Source organism: Lissotriton helveticus, chromosome 5_1, assembly GCF_964261635.1.
Source record: "Lissotriton helveticus chromosome 5_1, aLisHel1.1, whole genome shotgun sequence".
NCBI classification, from domain to species: Eukaryota; Metazoa; Chordata; class Amphibia; order Caudata; family Salamandridae; genus Lissotriton; species Lissotriton helveticus.
Window position 1 is genome coordinate 393,851,071 of NC_136065.1, and position 17,742 is coordinate 393,868,812.

The 17,742-nt window shown below is 42.9% G+C and overlaps 1 protein-coding gene across 2 annotated transcripts in view; it reads left to right on the top strand.

Annotated features, from left to right (window-relative positions):
• HSPG2 (heparan sulfate proteoglycan 2) overlaps window positions 1-17,742 on the top strand; it is a 948,088-nt gene that overhangs the window by 566,358 nt on the left and 363,988 nt on the right. For both annotated transcript variants that reach the window (XM_078642606.1, XM_078642605.1), the window contains 2 exons: window positions 5,286-5,383; window positions 12,576-12,756. In XM_078642606.1, the coding sequence (XP_078498732.1) occupies window positions 5,286-5,383; window positions 12,576-12,756 (279 nt within the window). The remainder of the gene's footprint in view (window positions 1-5,285; window positions 5,384-12,575; window positions 12,757-17,742) is intronic.

Sequence of the window (17,742 nt, forward strand, 5' to 3'; positions counted from 1 at the left end):
GAACCTTGTTCTGGTGCTGGAGGAGGAAAAACTTTCTTGTGTTCTAGGCGTGAATGTTGGTCGGGAAGTCTAGTTCTACCTACATACGCTATTCTGGTGGGATTCTCGTCGTCTACCTCTTCAGTAGAAGAGTTGTCTTCTTTCTCACTTACTTGTGCTGCTTTTCGTTTCTCGTGTAACTTTATTATTTCCCTACGGATCTTCTTGTACATACTGTCTATACAGTTCTGTGTCTTGTGTCTTCCCTCGGCTATGTGGTCACTCCACCTTGTCAGGACTTTCATTTCTTCCGGATCTTTATCCTGATAATCTTGTTCTCTTATCAAACAATTAATTAGAAACTTTAAGAGCATGAGCTGGATCTCGACTTTTCTTTGAGACATCGCCTCGCCAATACTTTCTGGATCTACTCCTGTACGGATGAAACGATATATTCTGTCTAGATATTCTTTCATATTCGGTAGGGTGTCCAAATATTCGGTCACCCGTCTTACACGCAATGAATACAGGACCATACCATCATCGCCTGGGACTGGATCATAACGGCATTCTGTAAGAGCTCGTTTGATATCTGCAACTGACTGATTTTTGGGCGACCGCTGTAACGCTCGGGCATGTAGCTCGAGTAATGTCACACGTCTGTGTTGCGGCGGGGTACAAGGAGGACTTCCCCCCCCGCGGCTCCTAAACTGGAATCATCGACGGGTATCGTACGGGCTGGCAGAGTGACTGATGTAGCGGGTACTTGTACTGTGGGCTGGACCGGGGGTACCGTAACAGGTGCTGTAACGGGTGCCCCGGTGGCTGGAGGAACAGGAATTACATTATTTACGGGAGCTGGCGGAACAGGATTTGCATATTCTGGGACTGTATCGTCCAAATAGGACGAGAGAAAAATATCAGCTGCGGTCGGTTTGTGACGTAGCTTAATCGGAACTAATGGCGGCGGAAAATTACATGGTACTTCCGGGGTTGCTTTCGGCAAGCCCTCGGCAAGAAGAGGATACATACCCTTAATGAGGGCATTTCTCTGCCTGTCTGACTGTTCGGCTTTGACTCGTTCACCTACTTCGATTAATTCCCTTTCTTGGGCTCTTTCTGAGGATTCCCTACTTAATTCTGTCTTTCTGATTTCTTTTTCGGTTCTTTTATGAGATTCTTTGCGCCATAACTCGATGGCATCTTTCTGGGACTGTCTGGATTTCTTTTTCCATAATGCTTCTTCTACTCGCATGATGCACTCGGCATCCCACGTACCTGATACGGGCCATCTATATTTCTCTTCTAATTCTTTGGTGTACTCCACCCATAAGTCTAGATATAATATGGCACTTATGCCATGCTTATGATACATAAAATGACCTGGACTGTCCCTAGGCGGGACAGGAACTGCTTCTTCGAGCAGACCTTTTCTAGTTCTTAACTGGCGTAACTTTGTGAACAGAGGCATAACTAAGACTGGAATCTGGACACAATACAATACACGATAAACACAATAATAACTTTAAGAAAACAAATCACTCATACCACGACATTGAAAACACATGGAATAACATTTAGAATAACAGTTCGGACAAAATGCTACCTGGAATACTGAGAACAGAACACATGAATTTTTCGAGAACAGAACTTACTGGAACAGAAACTTACTAGAATGACTAGATGCACTGCTAAAACAGTACGAAACTTACCGGTCCCATAAAGAGACACGTCAGGACCCGCATCCACCTAGGTGGACACTTCGTGTTGGATCTGTGTACCCAAACCCACGGACCAGAGACAAATTAATTTGACCCTGTCTAGATACTACCCCAGCAACGGTACTCACCGGGCAGCAAGAACGGAAGGCCTCGGACTGGACTAGACTGCTACGACGACGGACGGACGAACTTCGGACTTCAGTTACAGGTGGGCCTCCGGATACCTCGGACCTTGGACTCTCGGCTTGGGCTCTGGTCGGGACTCGCCGCGTTCCTCCACCGCCTCGTCTGGATGCTGGACCGCAACCTCCGTCTCCTCCGTGGGCCTGAGGGATACTTGAAGCAGAAATATCTGCACGTGCACGGTATGGTTCCGTCACGGCTGCAGAGGATCAGGGGGCCTGCGTGGCTTCTCCGGCGCGTGGGGAAAGGGCAAGTCCCTGTTCGGGCGCCATTATGTGGTAAATAAATAATTAATTACCGGTTCTATTTTTCAGGATACTCTATAAACAGATAGCTCAATAAATAAGAGTCAAGATACGAGGTAGCTAGAGTGTACAGGCTTTAATCAGGCATAAAAGGACAGGAACAGGACAGCCTGCATGGGAATGGGATGGTAGCTGCCGGGGACAGGATCTAGGAATGGACAAGGGTAACCTTTTAATAACAGTGCACAATATTTATAGTTAAACAAAAGACATTACATTTAATACAGTAGGCGTAGCAGTAGGCGGAGTTTGTAGCAGTCGCGAAAGATAAGGGCAAAACTGATGCAACAAGAAGGCGTGTACAGGGCGTATACATAGACATGTGATGTAGACGTAACAGAATATGTCTTAAAAGGGGCGGAAACATGGAGGGGGCTACCTGAGCAGCTGGGACCTCTAACCTAGTGGTGCGCGCAAACGGGCAATGACGTGTTACCAGGGAGAACTGGGGGGCTATGACTTCTGCGCTAGAAGAGGAGACTAAAGTCTGGAGTGTCAGAGCGACATGTACCCAGGCATATCTAGTATCTGGTGTTTATAGTACATGTTGATAGAATCCAAAAGTTATCAGGGCAAAGGCTAACAGACATTAAGACTGGTGCATGCATTATTCTACATGTAGTACGTGTGCTAGGAATATTCTATGAATATCAATACAGTATTTCTCTTATATGGAGACATAAAGGCTAGACCATGACGGAAACTATTGATGCGATTCAGTAGCTTAGGAATGCAGAGAAGGAGGGCTGGACTGATAACTAGAAACATAACATACTCTTGGCAGACTGGGAGGCAGAGCCAGGCCGAGCCGGGCACTGCGTGGCAAGAAGTAAGCTAAGGGTCAGGGATATAGGTGGGGGCTGTATCGCTCCTCGGAGAGTGTTCAGGAGACAGGAGCTGAATCTGAGTCCGGGCCCTTTTGAGGCCTAGAAACGGGGATAATTCAATGAATTAACGTGCACACTGTAAAACGTGGCAACGTAGCTTTACATAGGCCTGATATTCGTTGTATTCACGAGGACTGGAAACTGACATACTAGAGATGGACACAACTGTAATTGCGTCTTTAATCGATCAGAAGGGAATACATGCATATCGATCATGCACATATGACGTAAAATGGGGAACACGTAGGCACATATAACATGGCAAAATTTACTTTTCCACAGTTGATTCTACCACTTGCCTTACTTTAGCAGCAAATATGAGGCTCTTGGGTAGCAAGGGGTGGGGCAAGGGGGGGGTCAACCCTGTGATGTCATCTGGATCAAAGTGTGCATCACTCTTAGCTTTGTCCCAGTGAGGAACATCTTATGAGAGATCATACATAAATAAAATACTATTATCATTTTGTGGGGAGCTGTTTTGGATAAAAAATTTAAAATACAATATGTGATAAAACATTATACATTTTAATTTGATAGTTTTTATTGTAGAAGATACTTTTAAGGAAAGGCAGTGGCATTGAGGGGTTAGATAGATGATTTAGGGAGACCAGCTATTAGAGTGGACTAAAGATTGTGCCGTGTCTCTGAAGTCTTAGGTGGAATGGAGTTAATTTTGATAAATTGTACATCTAACATTTTTTTAGGTTTAAGACTTATCATAGCCGTCTTATATTGTGCTTCAATTTTAAGTGTATGCATCGATGTACCATTGTTGGGAGGGTTTGAGTTGTGACCAACTACACGTAAAATGAATCTCTGGAGCATGTTGATATGAGCACAATAAGGCAGTCCGAAAATGCAAACTAAAGTGGCAACAGGTGCATATCCAGGAACCAATGAGTAGTACCAAAATTAAGAAACGTGGCTGGCTGTTAAGTGTCTAACCTCTGAATACAGCACTATGATGTGAGAGTTGTTTATAACAAAAGCTAGTGCATGAAAACATTTACATGGCAGGATCGTGAAAAGATTTTTTTAAAGGGGCAATAGACACCACAAGTAAGATATAATCTCAACCACACTGAGATGATAGAAACTATTTATTAAAAGATAAGGGTGTAGTACTGTTAAAAAAATTGGCATGGTTACCACTTTGAAAAAAAACCAATACAAAATCACAAACTATTCACATCTAGGAATTTCTCAGTTAATTGTTTTCTACTTTCCTATATTCAGTTAGATTCAGGTACTCCGTGATGTCATGTAGCATTGAATAACATAGGTTAATTATTGCTTTTCTCCTTGGTGTTCAGATTTATTCTGTAATTGACTATTAATACAATTGTAATAGAATATAGAAATTGCGTAGGTCTCTTTCTTGTGACTTCTGCGCCAATAGTTGATTGTCCATGGTACCAGCACATGCACTGTTAAGGGTCTTAAAGATAGCGCCATACTGTGACATTAATAGGACATACTGGGCTGTAGGACATTAATAGACATACTGTGACAATAATAGGATACTTATGTGAAAGACAGCAGAAGCCTTCCAGCTCGGCTTCCACAGGCCTGGAATTGTATCTTTTGTAAAAGTACAAAATGGAGCCACAGATAAATTGTTTGTTGCTGATTGCGCCACCTCTTATTCCAAGTACTTGAGGGGGGCTGAATTCCATCCATAACAGTATGAGGCTGGTATGGTTTTTGTGAAGAGATCAGAAGCACGTGATTTGCATGCCATTGTTTGGACCATTTCAGTCACTAGTGAGTGTCATGGAACGCTTAAGACCCATCGTTTATAGTATTGTAGATTGCCTCAGATTTGACCCATGTTTTCCAACAGACTATTTACAAGTTTATTTTGCTACAGTATAATGGCCCCCTGGGGAATTAGGTAAGGTCCCAAAGAGCAATATACTAGGATGCATTTAGTTTTGGTTATTTAAAAGTGATTATCTCAGTTAGATTTGTGGAATGGAAATCTGAAACCATTGTAAGCTTATTTGCGTTCAATTTAAATTCTCTTCACTTTCCTTTCTATAGTAACAGGGACGGTTGTGTCTATGGTAATCAAAATGAATGATGCCTTTGATACCTCTTGTGCTTGCCTTTTTTTTAGTTCTCCTTTTTCTTTGCTTTCCAATCAACAAAGGAGTTTTGTGGCCTTCCTATAGCAAGCTTTTATTTTTCTCCCTGTTCTTCTGATGCAGCTCCAACTAAACCAATCACAGTGACTGTGGAGGAACCAAAGGGACAGAATGCCCGAGTTGGGTCAGATGTGACCTTCATTTGCACGGCTAAAAGCAAGGTGAGGTGGTTGAGGAATTGGTGTTTATATTCAGAAGCCTGTTAACCAGGGCTCGTTCTGTGGCTGGATGTCTATCATAAACCCATAGAGAAGCGGTGTAGCTACATGGGTGCCAGGACAAAGCAAGTGTATATGAAACCAGAATAGATGAGCCTGCTATGAATAGATGAGCCTGCTACTGATTGGAAAAACCTGTTATAGGCCCTGTGCAGTGATATAATCTCAGCGCTTGGACGCCTCAGGGCAGCTACGTGCGCTCTACAAAAATCATTTTCATTTCATTTCATGACAGAATCATGAACCCCTGCACCCTTTTCTGAAACCTTCCTGTGGCTCGGCTAGTACACACCAGTCATGACCTGCAGTTCCATATCTTTCTTCTTGTTAACTGCTTGGAAGTGGGTTTCTGTTGCAGTAACCCCCCCCCCCACACTTTTTGCCTGATACCTGATGCACCTTTCCTTGGTGTGCCTGGGTCCCTGCCAATCAGGTACCCAGGGCCTGTGTTCCTTCCCTAAAAACTGTACTAAAGCCTAAACCAGTGGTTCCCAAACTTTTTTGACCTGCGGCTCCCTTGACCCATTGGCCATTGCCCATGGCTCCCCACTGTTATTTTTCTGGAGAGTGGGCCCGGCCTTGGGAGTACTTGCATTTTTCTTCCTGAAAATATTTGTGATGAAGCTGATGAAGGTAGTATAATCATATACACAGGGTGTTTCGTATTACTAAGGTGGCGCCTCTAATAAAATATTCCTAGTTACACTTCTTTTCCTTTTTTAGAGTACCCTCTCAAACTTTTTTATCCCACTTACAGTGCTAAATAGCACCTCTATGCATGAAGGTCCCATTGCCAAAGTGTTTCCGCACTTAAATAATATTTGCATGCACTTCCATTTCTACCCATGTCATATGTGCAAACACACCTGTCTCAGGAGGGTGACTCACAATTTTTTAAACCACATACAGCTTTGCTTTCTCTTGTCTAAGCGGGGAAAAGGCAAGGACGGTTACTACAAGGGATGCACCTTGAGGCAAGTGTGACTACAGGGGTCCCTCATTCCCCCCTTCAAGAAAAACCCTATATTTCAGTGGTCAGCCTACATGGTGGACACATCTTAGTCCCAAGAGACTAGAAAGGAGCCCTTATTTTTCATCCTGATGAATGTCATGGACCCATTGAGTCCACACTGCAGAAATATGGTGACGACATGGATGGGGATGAGGTACTAAACCCCCTGGTCCCCACACTCTAGTTTTAAAATTAAGCCAACATCTAACAAATAAATTACATTTGGTGTTTGCATTAATTTTTAAACTCTCCCTTTTTCACGCCCCACCCCATGTTCTCAGAAGTGCCTCCCTGTCTTCAGGTAAAGGCCCGCTCTCTACCAAACGCGGTTTCTAGAGAGCGAGGACTGCCAATGATGAAGCTTGACACCTGGGGGTGTGTGAGGACAGTCCTTCACATTTTTTAGATGCGTAGTGCACCTGGTTACAGAATCAGATTTTTATTCAGGGTAGCTTCTTTTGTGTGCACATATCCTCTATAAAATTGCCTCCAAATCAATGTAAGTAAAATAAATTCCTCTGATTTAAAAAAAAAAACAAAACAAAAAAAAACAATTTTAAACAACCCTCTTGCTTTTTTCCAAATGTTGGTTATTATGCCGTATACAGTGTTTTAATTCCCTGTGTTCAAGGAGTGAGCAGGCCTTCTGGAAATGTTTGTGTACAGAAAGAAATGTGTACTGGAAGTACTAATGGTTCAACTGCAAATGTCAATATTTAATAATACTTAGTGTGTTTAACAGACAGGACAACTGTACTTTCCTGATAACTTGCATAGGTGTAAAATGCATTTGGCAAAAAACGAAACTATTACAGAGTAACAAAATTAATCTGGCATCTTTAGCTTACTTTGGGAGTGCTGGAATGTGGGGATCCAGTGTAATATGGAGGTCACCTCCCTCAACATGCCATCAATTAAGCACTACGTTTACAACTTTAGGCATGTCACTTACAAATCCTAGTCATCATGCGTTTAACTCTAATTAGTTTAACTGAAGCCAACAGACCCTTCAACATTAAATGCATTAAAGTGCTTGGTATGCGGCTCCCTTGGCTAGGTTTGGTGGCTCCCCAGGGAGCCACGGCACACAGTTTGGGAAACACTGGCCTAAACCCAATGGGCCTCTCTGGCTACATGTCAGCCCCTGGTAAATGGTACCCTAGGTACCCAGGGCATTGTTACCAGAGAAGACCCATTAGGGCTGGAGCACTTATTGTGCCACCCTTAGGGGCCCTGTACCCTGACACCCACACACTGCCTTTGCAGGCTGAGAGTCCTGGTGCAGAACTAAACAGAGAGTCGACATGGCACACATCCCTGTGTGCCATACCCACAAACCCACTGCCCTTGCATACATCAGCCACCCCTCTAGCTGGGTGCCCTATGCCAGTGGTGTGGGCACAGGTGCATGAACCCTGTGCCCCTACAGCGCCCAGGGCCATTCATGGGCACTGTAAGTGCAGTGATGCCATTAAGAGTATATGGTGCTGGGAGGTTGTCATTACGTACTCCACAGCACCATAATGGCTCCACTGAAGACTGACAAGTTTGATATCAAACTTCTCAACACATTAAACCCACACTGATGCCAGCGTGGGATTTATTTTAAAATGCACTACAGAGGGCATCTTAGAGATGCCCCCTGAAACCTCACCTACAATCCACCTCTTGTCTGAGAGGCTGCCTAGGATGCCATACAGCAGGCATGTTGCTGGACCCCTGGGTGGAGAACCCCCCGCTCTCCTGGGCCTGCAACAATGCACACCCTGGTCGAGGTGCTAGGTCTCCTCCCCCAGGATGGGCAGGGGAAGCTTCAAAGGCATTCCGCATTTGTGAGCTTCTCCAGGCCACTTGCTGTACTCGGCAACTGGCCCCCACCAGTTCTGACCCCCACTCTGGCGGGAATTCTGGCGGAAAACCTTCAGTGAGGAAAGGGGGTGTGCCAGCCTGTGCCAACTCCACCCCTCAGATGGGAGAGGCGAGTTGAAGCACAACCCCGGGCTCCGGCCATCTTGAAGATGGGGAGCCCTTCCCAATCAGAGATAGGCTCCTGCCCCCCTCCCACAGGAGAGGAGCAGGATAGGGGGTGTACCCACCCCAGGGCAGGGACCCATTGGTCCCTGCCCTCACCCTACCTGTTGTGCCCCTAAACTTAGTATTTAGGGGCACCCTGAACCTTCCTTCCCCAGATCCAGATTCCGAAACAAGAAAGAACAACAATGAACAAGAAGACTTTCAGTGCAGCTGCTAAAAAGAGGAAGACACCAACTGATTTGCCCCCAGCCCTCCCGGTCTGTCGACCCTCGAACCTGCTCCTGCTAAACCCTGCTACTCCAATGGTCAGCAACCTCAAAAACCCTGGAAGACCTGACTGCCTTGTGACTCCGACTACCTGGGTCTCCCATGAGCAGTAGTACTGCTCGCAGCAAGTAACAAGCCCTGGCATCAGCCTGGAACCGCGAACCCTGCAAACTCTGCACCCACCAAGCCTGACCTATGCCGGAGTGAATCAAGACCGCGAGGACGTCCCCCAGGCGACTGGGACCCGAAGTTCAGTGCCCAAAGGCCCCCCCTCGATGAACCAGACAATGCCTGCAGCCTCAAAACCAGGGACCCCCCTACCGCGATCAGCTGAGTGTAAGATTTCCCGATGCCAAAAGACACCCCTGCACACGGCGCCCCACGGGCTTCGGGGCCCAACTCCTGAGTGTCCACCCCTCCTCCAGCTTCCCAACTTACCTCTTGAAGTTGTGGTCGCACCTGAAGAATTTCCGTCCCCGAGCCTGCAGCCTTTGTTCACTTTCCAAGATCTCCATTGAATAACATTGAGCGCCCAATGGCTAAAAAGCACCCGGAGAGTGCAACCTCTATCCTATCTCACTTCCCCACTTGCCCTGAGTAAGTGACCAGGAGCTCTGCTCCCACAGCCACGTGGCCTGCTAGCCAGCAGTCACCAACCAAGGGCCCCCTGCCTTCCGTAGGATAACATTGGGCCTAACTATCTCTGCACCCGGCTGCCCCTGTGCCGCTGAGGGTGTAACAACTGTACTTACCTGACCCTGGGAGACCCCTGAGTCTATGCCCAGAACCTTAACTCTGTCAGTCGAGTACTTATCCAAAAGCCAATAACGCACTTTTCTTCCATAGGGTTACATGGACTGGTTTCACTTGAAAATTCTTTCAAGTGTGGAGTTTTGAAACTTTAAAATATTCATCTAAAATCAGCCAAACAACGAATTCCAATTTACTCACCTGCTATCAAGAGAAACCCCAGTGCTGCATCTTGGTGCCCAGCACGGACCCCGAAAAGTAATAATAACCGTACTTAACGCTAACTCAAATTTCTTCCATAGGAAACCATCGATTGTTTTTCTGGGAAATTTCTTCTAAGTGTCGATTTTTGCAAAGTACAAGTATTCCTTAAAAATCGTACAAACTACAAAAACGTAAATGCTTACCTGTTTAAGATAGATGTCCCAGTGCTGGACTAGAAGCCCAGCACTAAATTACAAAAGTAACACAAACATACTTTACCTGCAATCTGAATTTCCTTCCTAACATTGCTTGTTTTTTGTTGAAAAAGTTTCGAAGTGTCGATTTTGCAAACTTCAAAATATTCGTTGAAAAACACAATCCTTCAACTGTTTACAGGTGGTGTACAAGTGCTGGATCTAGGATCCATCCCTGAGTTAGAAAAAGTAACCACAACCCCACTTACCTGCTAAATGAATGTCTTCCATAGGAAGTCATTGACTGTTTTTCTGTGAAATTTCTTCTGTCAACTTTTAAAATACCAAAATGTTACTTACAAATCACTACTGACTTAACTGATTTTGCTCAACTGTTTACAGTACCTTTCTCAGGACTGAATCTAGGATCCAGTCCAGCAGTTAGAAAAGTAATCCTGGAAGTTATCTATTTCCTCATTTTAGAAATTCCCATTGAGCACAATGTGTTATTGGGTTTGACATTGTGTTGCCTATTGCAACAAACTGTAACTATTGCATTCCAAAAGTCTATTGCCTATTTGCACAGTATTCAACTAAAGTAACTCATTCTGAGAATGTATATGTGGATACCTTGTTGGTTCTAAAATAAAACAACTATATCTCTTGATATAGAACCATTGGCCCAGAGTTCAGTTCTTGAATGTGTGAGACCATTTGCTGACTGAGGGTGTACAACAAATGCTTTACACAGTCCTCGGATACTGCCTTACTGCTGGACCAAGCTACCACTTTAGAGAGTAAGGTTATATCTAACTTTAGCCTCTGCCAAACCTCTGGGGTCTGTGGACTCTGTGCACGCTGTACCTATTTGGGAACAGTATATACAGAGCCACTTGCTCACATTCTCACATGTGTCAGTACAACAAGTGTAAGTGTCTTTCATCCTGAAATACACACTGTTCTGCCAGCAGACTCCAGTCTGAATCTCCAGTACCCAAGTCTGTTTTAGAAGTGATCCCTCAAAACTCCACCTGTTTACTGCAACAATCTACAATGTGACCCATGCTGTGCGGATAGTGAAAATGCATACATTTCTTCCAAACATCTCCAGTCAAAGTCTTGCGATCATCCAACTGTGGGAAACTGAGTTCGATTATATTGCACACATCTGTCACTTCGCCAGCATTGGTTCTTTTATAGATTTAGATGCTTTAATTAGTAAGCTGTCATCAGGCTGAAAATCCACAGTATTCAAGGTTAACATAACAGTGTACAGAAACTCTCAATTGAGGTACAAATAGAGCTTGCCCAGAGTATCCCGTTTGTTTTTTCATTGTCTTGTAGATGACATCTGTTTGAATGGATGAATGCCTGTGGCCAGGTTTCTTTATTATGTCACTGCTAGTTTTTCACTGACATTCCACTTCATCACCTAACGGAGCTTCAATTTGCCATCCCCCTTCTCCTTAATCACATTTCCACTCAATCTCTGCTTTTCCACCGTAGTTTTCCCTTGTTGCACATGGCTGTGCACAGCTGTCATCATCACTTCTCAAAAGTGGTGTTCTTTGGCTGCAGACACTTGGTCTCTTATATTAGAATTTTGCAGCTTTCAAATTCGAATGGCTCTCAAAATCCTCCCCCAGCCCCATGTCCTCCATGGTCATCATATAGTCCCTCATTTAAGGATTACCAGTAGTGCAGCGTAGCAGTAAAAACTTGCAGTCTTAGAGTTCTCATCCTTATTTTCCACTGTACTCTAAACATTGACAGTAAGTATACTGTAATACCATACATGATCACCAGCACTCCTACCCTCGGGTACAGATTTGTGTAAGATGATTTTGCATTCTGGGTGGGACAAATTCATGTGACTCTTCGTAATGTATGTATTGTGCATTTAAGACCTGCATGCCTTTTCCATGTATCCAATCTGGTGCCCCATAGAATACTCCTAGGAAACACAGGTTGTAGACTCTCCAAAACATAAAAGTTCACCTTGGTTTTGAGTTGCTGAGGTTTTGCCTTGCAGCCGTGACCACTCACCTCCCCTCACTCCAACTTGAACTTTAACTCATTCAGCTAAAATAAAACTAGCCTTAGATGTGACTGAGGTGTCGAACCTGGGTCTTTTAAGATAAACCATCACATTGTATATTGTGCGCTGTAAATTATGTGTGTTTGTATAGTTGTATCTTTTCATAAAGAGGTTCCCAACTGCCAGAAGTTAAACTCTCAATGATCAAAGTTTTGTTAGAGGCTTAGACAGGCATTTTATGAGTCATATGACCTTATCAGATACATTGGCTGGCATTTCTTTTAGCCTTAAAGCTCCTTCAAGCTGCCAAATCCTCTCTTCTTGATTAGCCTCCAATTTGTTTTGACTGTGGCTATGTTTTTTTGAATGACTGTAAGGAAGGTTCCCTGAAATTGGTAATTTTGTCCCAGATATTCATAAAACATTAGAATTAGCCCATATCTTTTTGAAATGGAAATTACAACCAAGTGACTCTGAAATAGATTAAACTATTCTGATTGGAGCCTAATAAATTATGTAGAATAGATGAACATCCTTCTTCACCCTGCCTTCAGTTAAATACTATTTCAGGTTTTATTCTGTTTGGCCTTTGCTTTTGCCGGTATCAATTGTTAATTTAATTTCCCCTTTTTGCAGTCACCCGCATATACTTTGGCATGGACACGTCAGAACAGTGACAATCTTCCGGAGAGAGCAATGGACTTCAATGGCATCTTGACCATCCGCAATGTGCAGCCATCGGATGCTGGTGTGTACATCTGCACCGGTTCCAACATGTTCGACATGGACGAGGGCACTGCCATTCTCTATGTTCAAGGTTTGTGATGAAGTCGTCGTTCAGGCCTTCTCGGTTCTGCCTCGCACTGCATAACCCTATCCTTATTCCTATTGCCTGAAATGCCTGTCCACTACTGCTCTAATCTTTAACTCCTTTATCAATTAGAGGGTGTTAAGGAAGGAAATATATTTTTCTTCCTTGTGGCATGTTACCTGTCTGTGTTTTTTGATTATGGTAATCCTATGCATGACTCAGCAATTTGTGACTTTAAAATTGTTTGTATTTTCTGTCTGTGACCTCCTTTGCATGTCTTTGGAGAAATCGGTTTCAAAACTATGGCAACTCTCTCTGTTGTGCTTAGTCGACACCATTTGCTCACTTAAATGGATTACAGCTTTAGGGACAGCTCTTACCAATTAAAGGATTGGGGAGGGGGGGGGAGCAAAGACTTGCATCTTGAGTAGAAAGGGTAAACTATTGCACCAAACCCATCAATCTGTTGGTTTTTCTGCTGCTGTTGCCTCATCACTTAGAGTTTGGCTTTAGCTGCTGCCCAAGTGTGTTCCATTTTCCAAATGAAATGCCACAAACCTATCCCAAAATTGCTGCCGTACGGTTTCTCATTTATATTTAATCCTTACAAGTATTTGTTGTTAAAAAACCTTGTCTGTTTTAATTTCTTTTTGCCATTTGTATTCAAATACAGTAGGAACTATGTTCTTTTTTTCTGTGTTGCACCTAGCTGTGCACAGCTGCTACTATCACTTCTCAAAAGTCGTATTTTTCGTCTGTCGCAGGAAATAAACCAGTACTAGATACAAGAAGTAATTTATTAATAGCATGAAAATTATATTTTGATAATGGAGCTTAACTTGGAAAGTGACAAAGGTAAATGAGCTGTGTGGTAAATCTTATAGATTTTAAAATTCACGTTTGACCATATCTATCCAGATAGCACCTTTTGGTCAAAATTGGTTTGTTCTGCTTACAATTCCTGTACCCGACATTTCGGCCTGGATATCGTCTGGTGCTCTGAACCTCTTAGGATGCATTTGATGTCTAATCAGACAACAAACATGCCATACAGGGCTCAATTAGGAGTCTACTTTTAATTTTGGTGGTGCTGGAAACTGAATTCTCCAGCCCCATTAGAATTGACAGCCCTGCAGGAATACCATGGGTTCGGCATTGTTTACCCATGGACTCCGGCAGTCCAAATCTACGGTTGAAGCACTTTGTGAAAATAAGGAATTGCTTGGGAAATCGGTTGCAGAATTCTTGATTTCCAACCCCTAGCAATTCCTCATTTTTTTTAAAAATTTTTTTAGTAGAGTTTTATATAGCACGAACTAGAACTGAACCGAATCAGGTATCAGAGCGCTTTACATAGCACAAGTTACGTTTTACATGAGGACACACACTTTCATTTTTAGGCACGGGGAGATTAAGTGATTTGCCCAGAATCACAGGAGGTTTTGGCGTCGTTACCGAGACCCGAGCCCAGATCCCCAGGTCCGAGGTCGAGCGCCTTAGCCGTTAGGCTAACTCCTCTCCCCAATTTTAGGGTAAGCTCTCTTGGTCCTATTGGTAACCCCAGCTACTTCTTCCCCCCCATTGGAGTTAATGAAATCCCTGGTATCAGTAGCTCTGGGGTGGGGCAGTAAATACCAGGACCTCACTGGGTCTCTCAGATTACGGCCAAAAGTTCGCATTAATAACCTCTGACCCCACCATAGGATCTTACCTACTTTTCAATACCCTTCTCTCAGACAATATTTTTCCATTACAATGTGCAGTGCAACCCTCGATGATCTCAATAAGGGCAATCCAGCTTGGTAGAAGCAGTGCAATATTAGAAGCTGAACATTTGTAAGCACAGAAATATTCTGTATCTTGGAGTTGTAGTTGTCTCTCTCACTCTGCTTTGACATGTTTCCTTGTTTTCAAGTCAACACTTTAAGATTATCCAAGGCATAATACATTGTGGAAAGTCCTTTCCCTGTTTTTGACTAATAGACGTCACACGCATCCATGACAGGATGTCTAAACGTTTGGTCAGTGTACAAAAAGTTATTACTTACAAAGTCTTAGTTAATCACTTTCAGAGCTGTAAAATAGCTTCAAATGCTTTTCAAACAGCTTTGTTACAGGTCTCTCATTCTGGAAGGAACAATTATCCATCTATTTTGCAGAATTTGTGGATTTGCAGCAGGGTGTAATATTCTTGTAGTCATCAGTCCTGCATCTTTGACAAAGCTTTCCCTCTTCTTTGAGTTCCGCTGTTGTATTTCTTTGTCACCAATACTTTGTGTGGCAACCCCATCTTTCTATTGCATTATTCATTCATTCACTCTCAACTGTATCTGTTTGTTCTTGGCACTCTTCTTATAGTCAGTATTACCTTTCCCTCAGTTCAGTGCTATTCAAATCAGTCCCAGTTCTTGCCTTGATGGCGGGCTCTAAACACTCCATAGATAATTCACCATTTCTGCATAGTGGCTGTTTTATTGTATTTGCATGCAGTGAACCATTATTGGAAGTTTGCCCATCTCCCTCACCCGAGGACATCTGTGTGCAAAACCTTATGTAGATCTTTCTAGACGTGCATACATACTGAACCCTGTTTGCAGAACATGAAAGTAGTAGTACAATATCATACTGCATCAGCAGGTGTTTTATTGGTTTATACATAGTATACTTCCTGACCGCTTAGGCTTTTTCATTAGACACTCTAGAAGGACAAACAATGCAGTATCAATGTTAGCACTTCAAAAGTTAATGTTTCTGAAGATTTGCAGGATTCAAGGAAGCAGATGTTGGAAGGAGCTCTGCACATCAGTCTAGTAATTGCACACCTTCGACATTCCAGTTTTGCCATAAGTGATCAGGTCTTTTCAGACACCTTAAGATAATAGTTAGTCACTTCGGGATTTACAATGGGCCACAGAGTGCATAGCAGGCTTTGTCATTGAGTATCATCGCTGGGATTAAGGTGACCAAAGGCTGTAATTTTTCTAAAGCACAGTGAAGTCTGCTCATAACATATGAAAAGATTGAACTCCTTTTCCACCTCTCACAAATATCACATTATGCAACATTCAGACTTAACAGCAACACGCTCATATGTAAAACAGGTGGTTAATGTTTTGCAAACCTATTACTTCAGAAGATTTTATCCCTGTGTGTCAATGCTATCATCTGTTTCTCACAGGCTTGCATCATTGCTTAATAGATTTCACACAATTTAAAAGACTTCTATTAAGGACATTGCCTAAATTAGAGCCTACAGTTCTCACTGGGAAGGGATTGCAGTCTCTCTCATTATTGAGCAGCAGACTATGTAGATTAAGAGGCGTTTGAAATTTACGGTTTTCATCTTTGAGTGTTAGGTGATCAATTGCTTAAGCTATCGTCATTATTCTTGTGATAGGTTGTTGTGAATTATAAAGGTACCTCCCTAGTAGACAGGGTGCTCTACTAGAGGTTGGCAATGCTTCTGGAAATGCAAAGCATAAAACAACACCCAGCTCAAAGTAGTGGACTATTGGGTAGGGCAGACCGGGTGCAAGCTAGGAGCCTGAGTTGTAGGAGAAGCTGGATTTGGAGCTCTTCCAGTACACTAGTAAATTAGAACTCCAGAATCTGTGCAAGCTTGTTTTGATCAAAGCTGAACATATTCACAGCCAAAGGTATTTTAGTTTTCCTTGTCTCTGACTTCCTAATCTGGAGGTGAAGTATCTAAAGTTTCCTAGTTTCTCATCTCTGAAGCTTTGTTTAATAGGCAGTATTTACTAAACAAAAACTATATCGTGAATCACAAAGCTAGGACTATTGCTAGACCAAGTACCTTTAGCCCCATCTCTTCAAAAGTAAGTATTACTGCCAATTAGATGCATGTTGTATAAAAATGGTATATGAAACCTATATGACATAAACATCCTGTTATGCTGCTGCCTTGGATCTGATATAAAAATAAAACATGTTATGGTTCTTATGATAACAGGAAATAAGTATTTGGGTGTTAGCAGACTAGTGGGAGCTAGAACGGGACACGATCTAAAAGATTACCTCAGAAGCAGTTTCATGTTCTGGGGGTAGATATATACCCCAGGAGTTGCTGAAACCAAGCAGAACTGCCCCAGTTCTGATGGACTCCTAGAGGAAATGCAAAACCATTTTGTAATACCTACCTTATGCATAATGATATTGCTTAGAGTAATCAGATGCTTCCAAGTAACTAAGACATCATGCTTTCAATCTGGAGCACACATGAATGCATTCTGAGAGTTGTGGTCTGTCTCCAATTGAACAAATCCAGCAAAACACCAATTTAACACAGTTGGTGTACTGGGCACTGTGAAGTGAAGCTTCAATTGTATTTATTGAGGAAACCTTTTCCCAAGAGTATGGATTTTCAGTATTTATTTTACATTATTGAGTTGTTTTTTACTCATTTTAAAAATGCATTGAATTATATTAGTTCCTCATCCTTCATGGATTGCCTTTGAGTTAAAAGCAATTTATTTTGTTTGCTCCTGACGTTGCTGATCCAGTCTCATTTTACTGCATCGGAAATGGATCAGAGGGAGAGAGAACAGGGCTTCTTAGGAATTCAGAATACACCATTTACTGACTTTTTTAAACATTGTGCTTTTACAAAAGAATACTATTTTATTTCTAACTTTTCTCGCCAATTTATCAGTCGATATTTCAGTCTGCTTGAATGCATTCTGATGATATTCTGCAATTCGTCACTACGTGGTGTAAAACCTTTCTAACACAGCCTGTGATTTGAGTTCTGCACTCTACTCTTCTTCCAAGCGTTTTTGTAGGAGCCTCTGCCTTGGAAACTGAATCTGCGCATTTTAGTTTTCTATAGGTTATCATTAAGTTTGAGGGTTAATGTGGATTATCTTCTGTTTAGGATCCAGCTTGTGCTGAATTTTCTCTAGAATTGGCTCCGGTGGCTTCAAAGGAGCATCTTTGTCTTTCAGTGCCGAAATTTTCGTTGCCGAGCTGGATTTG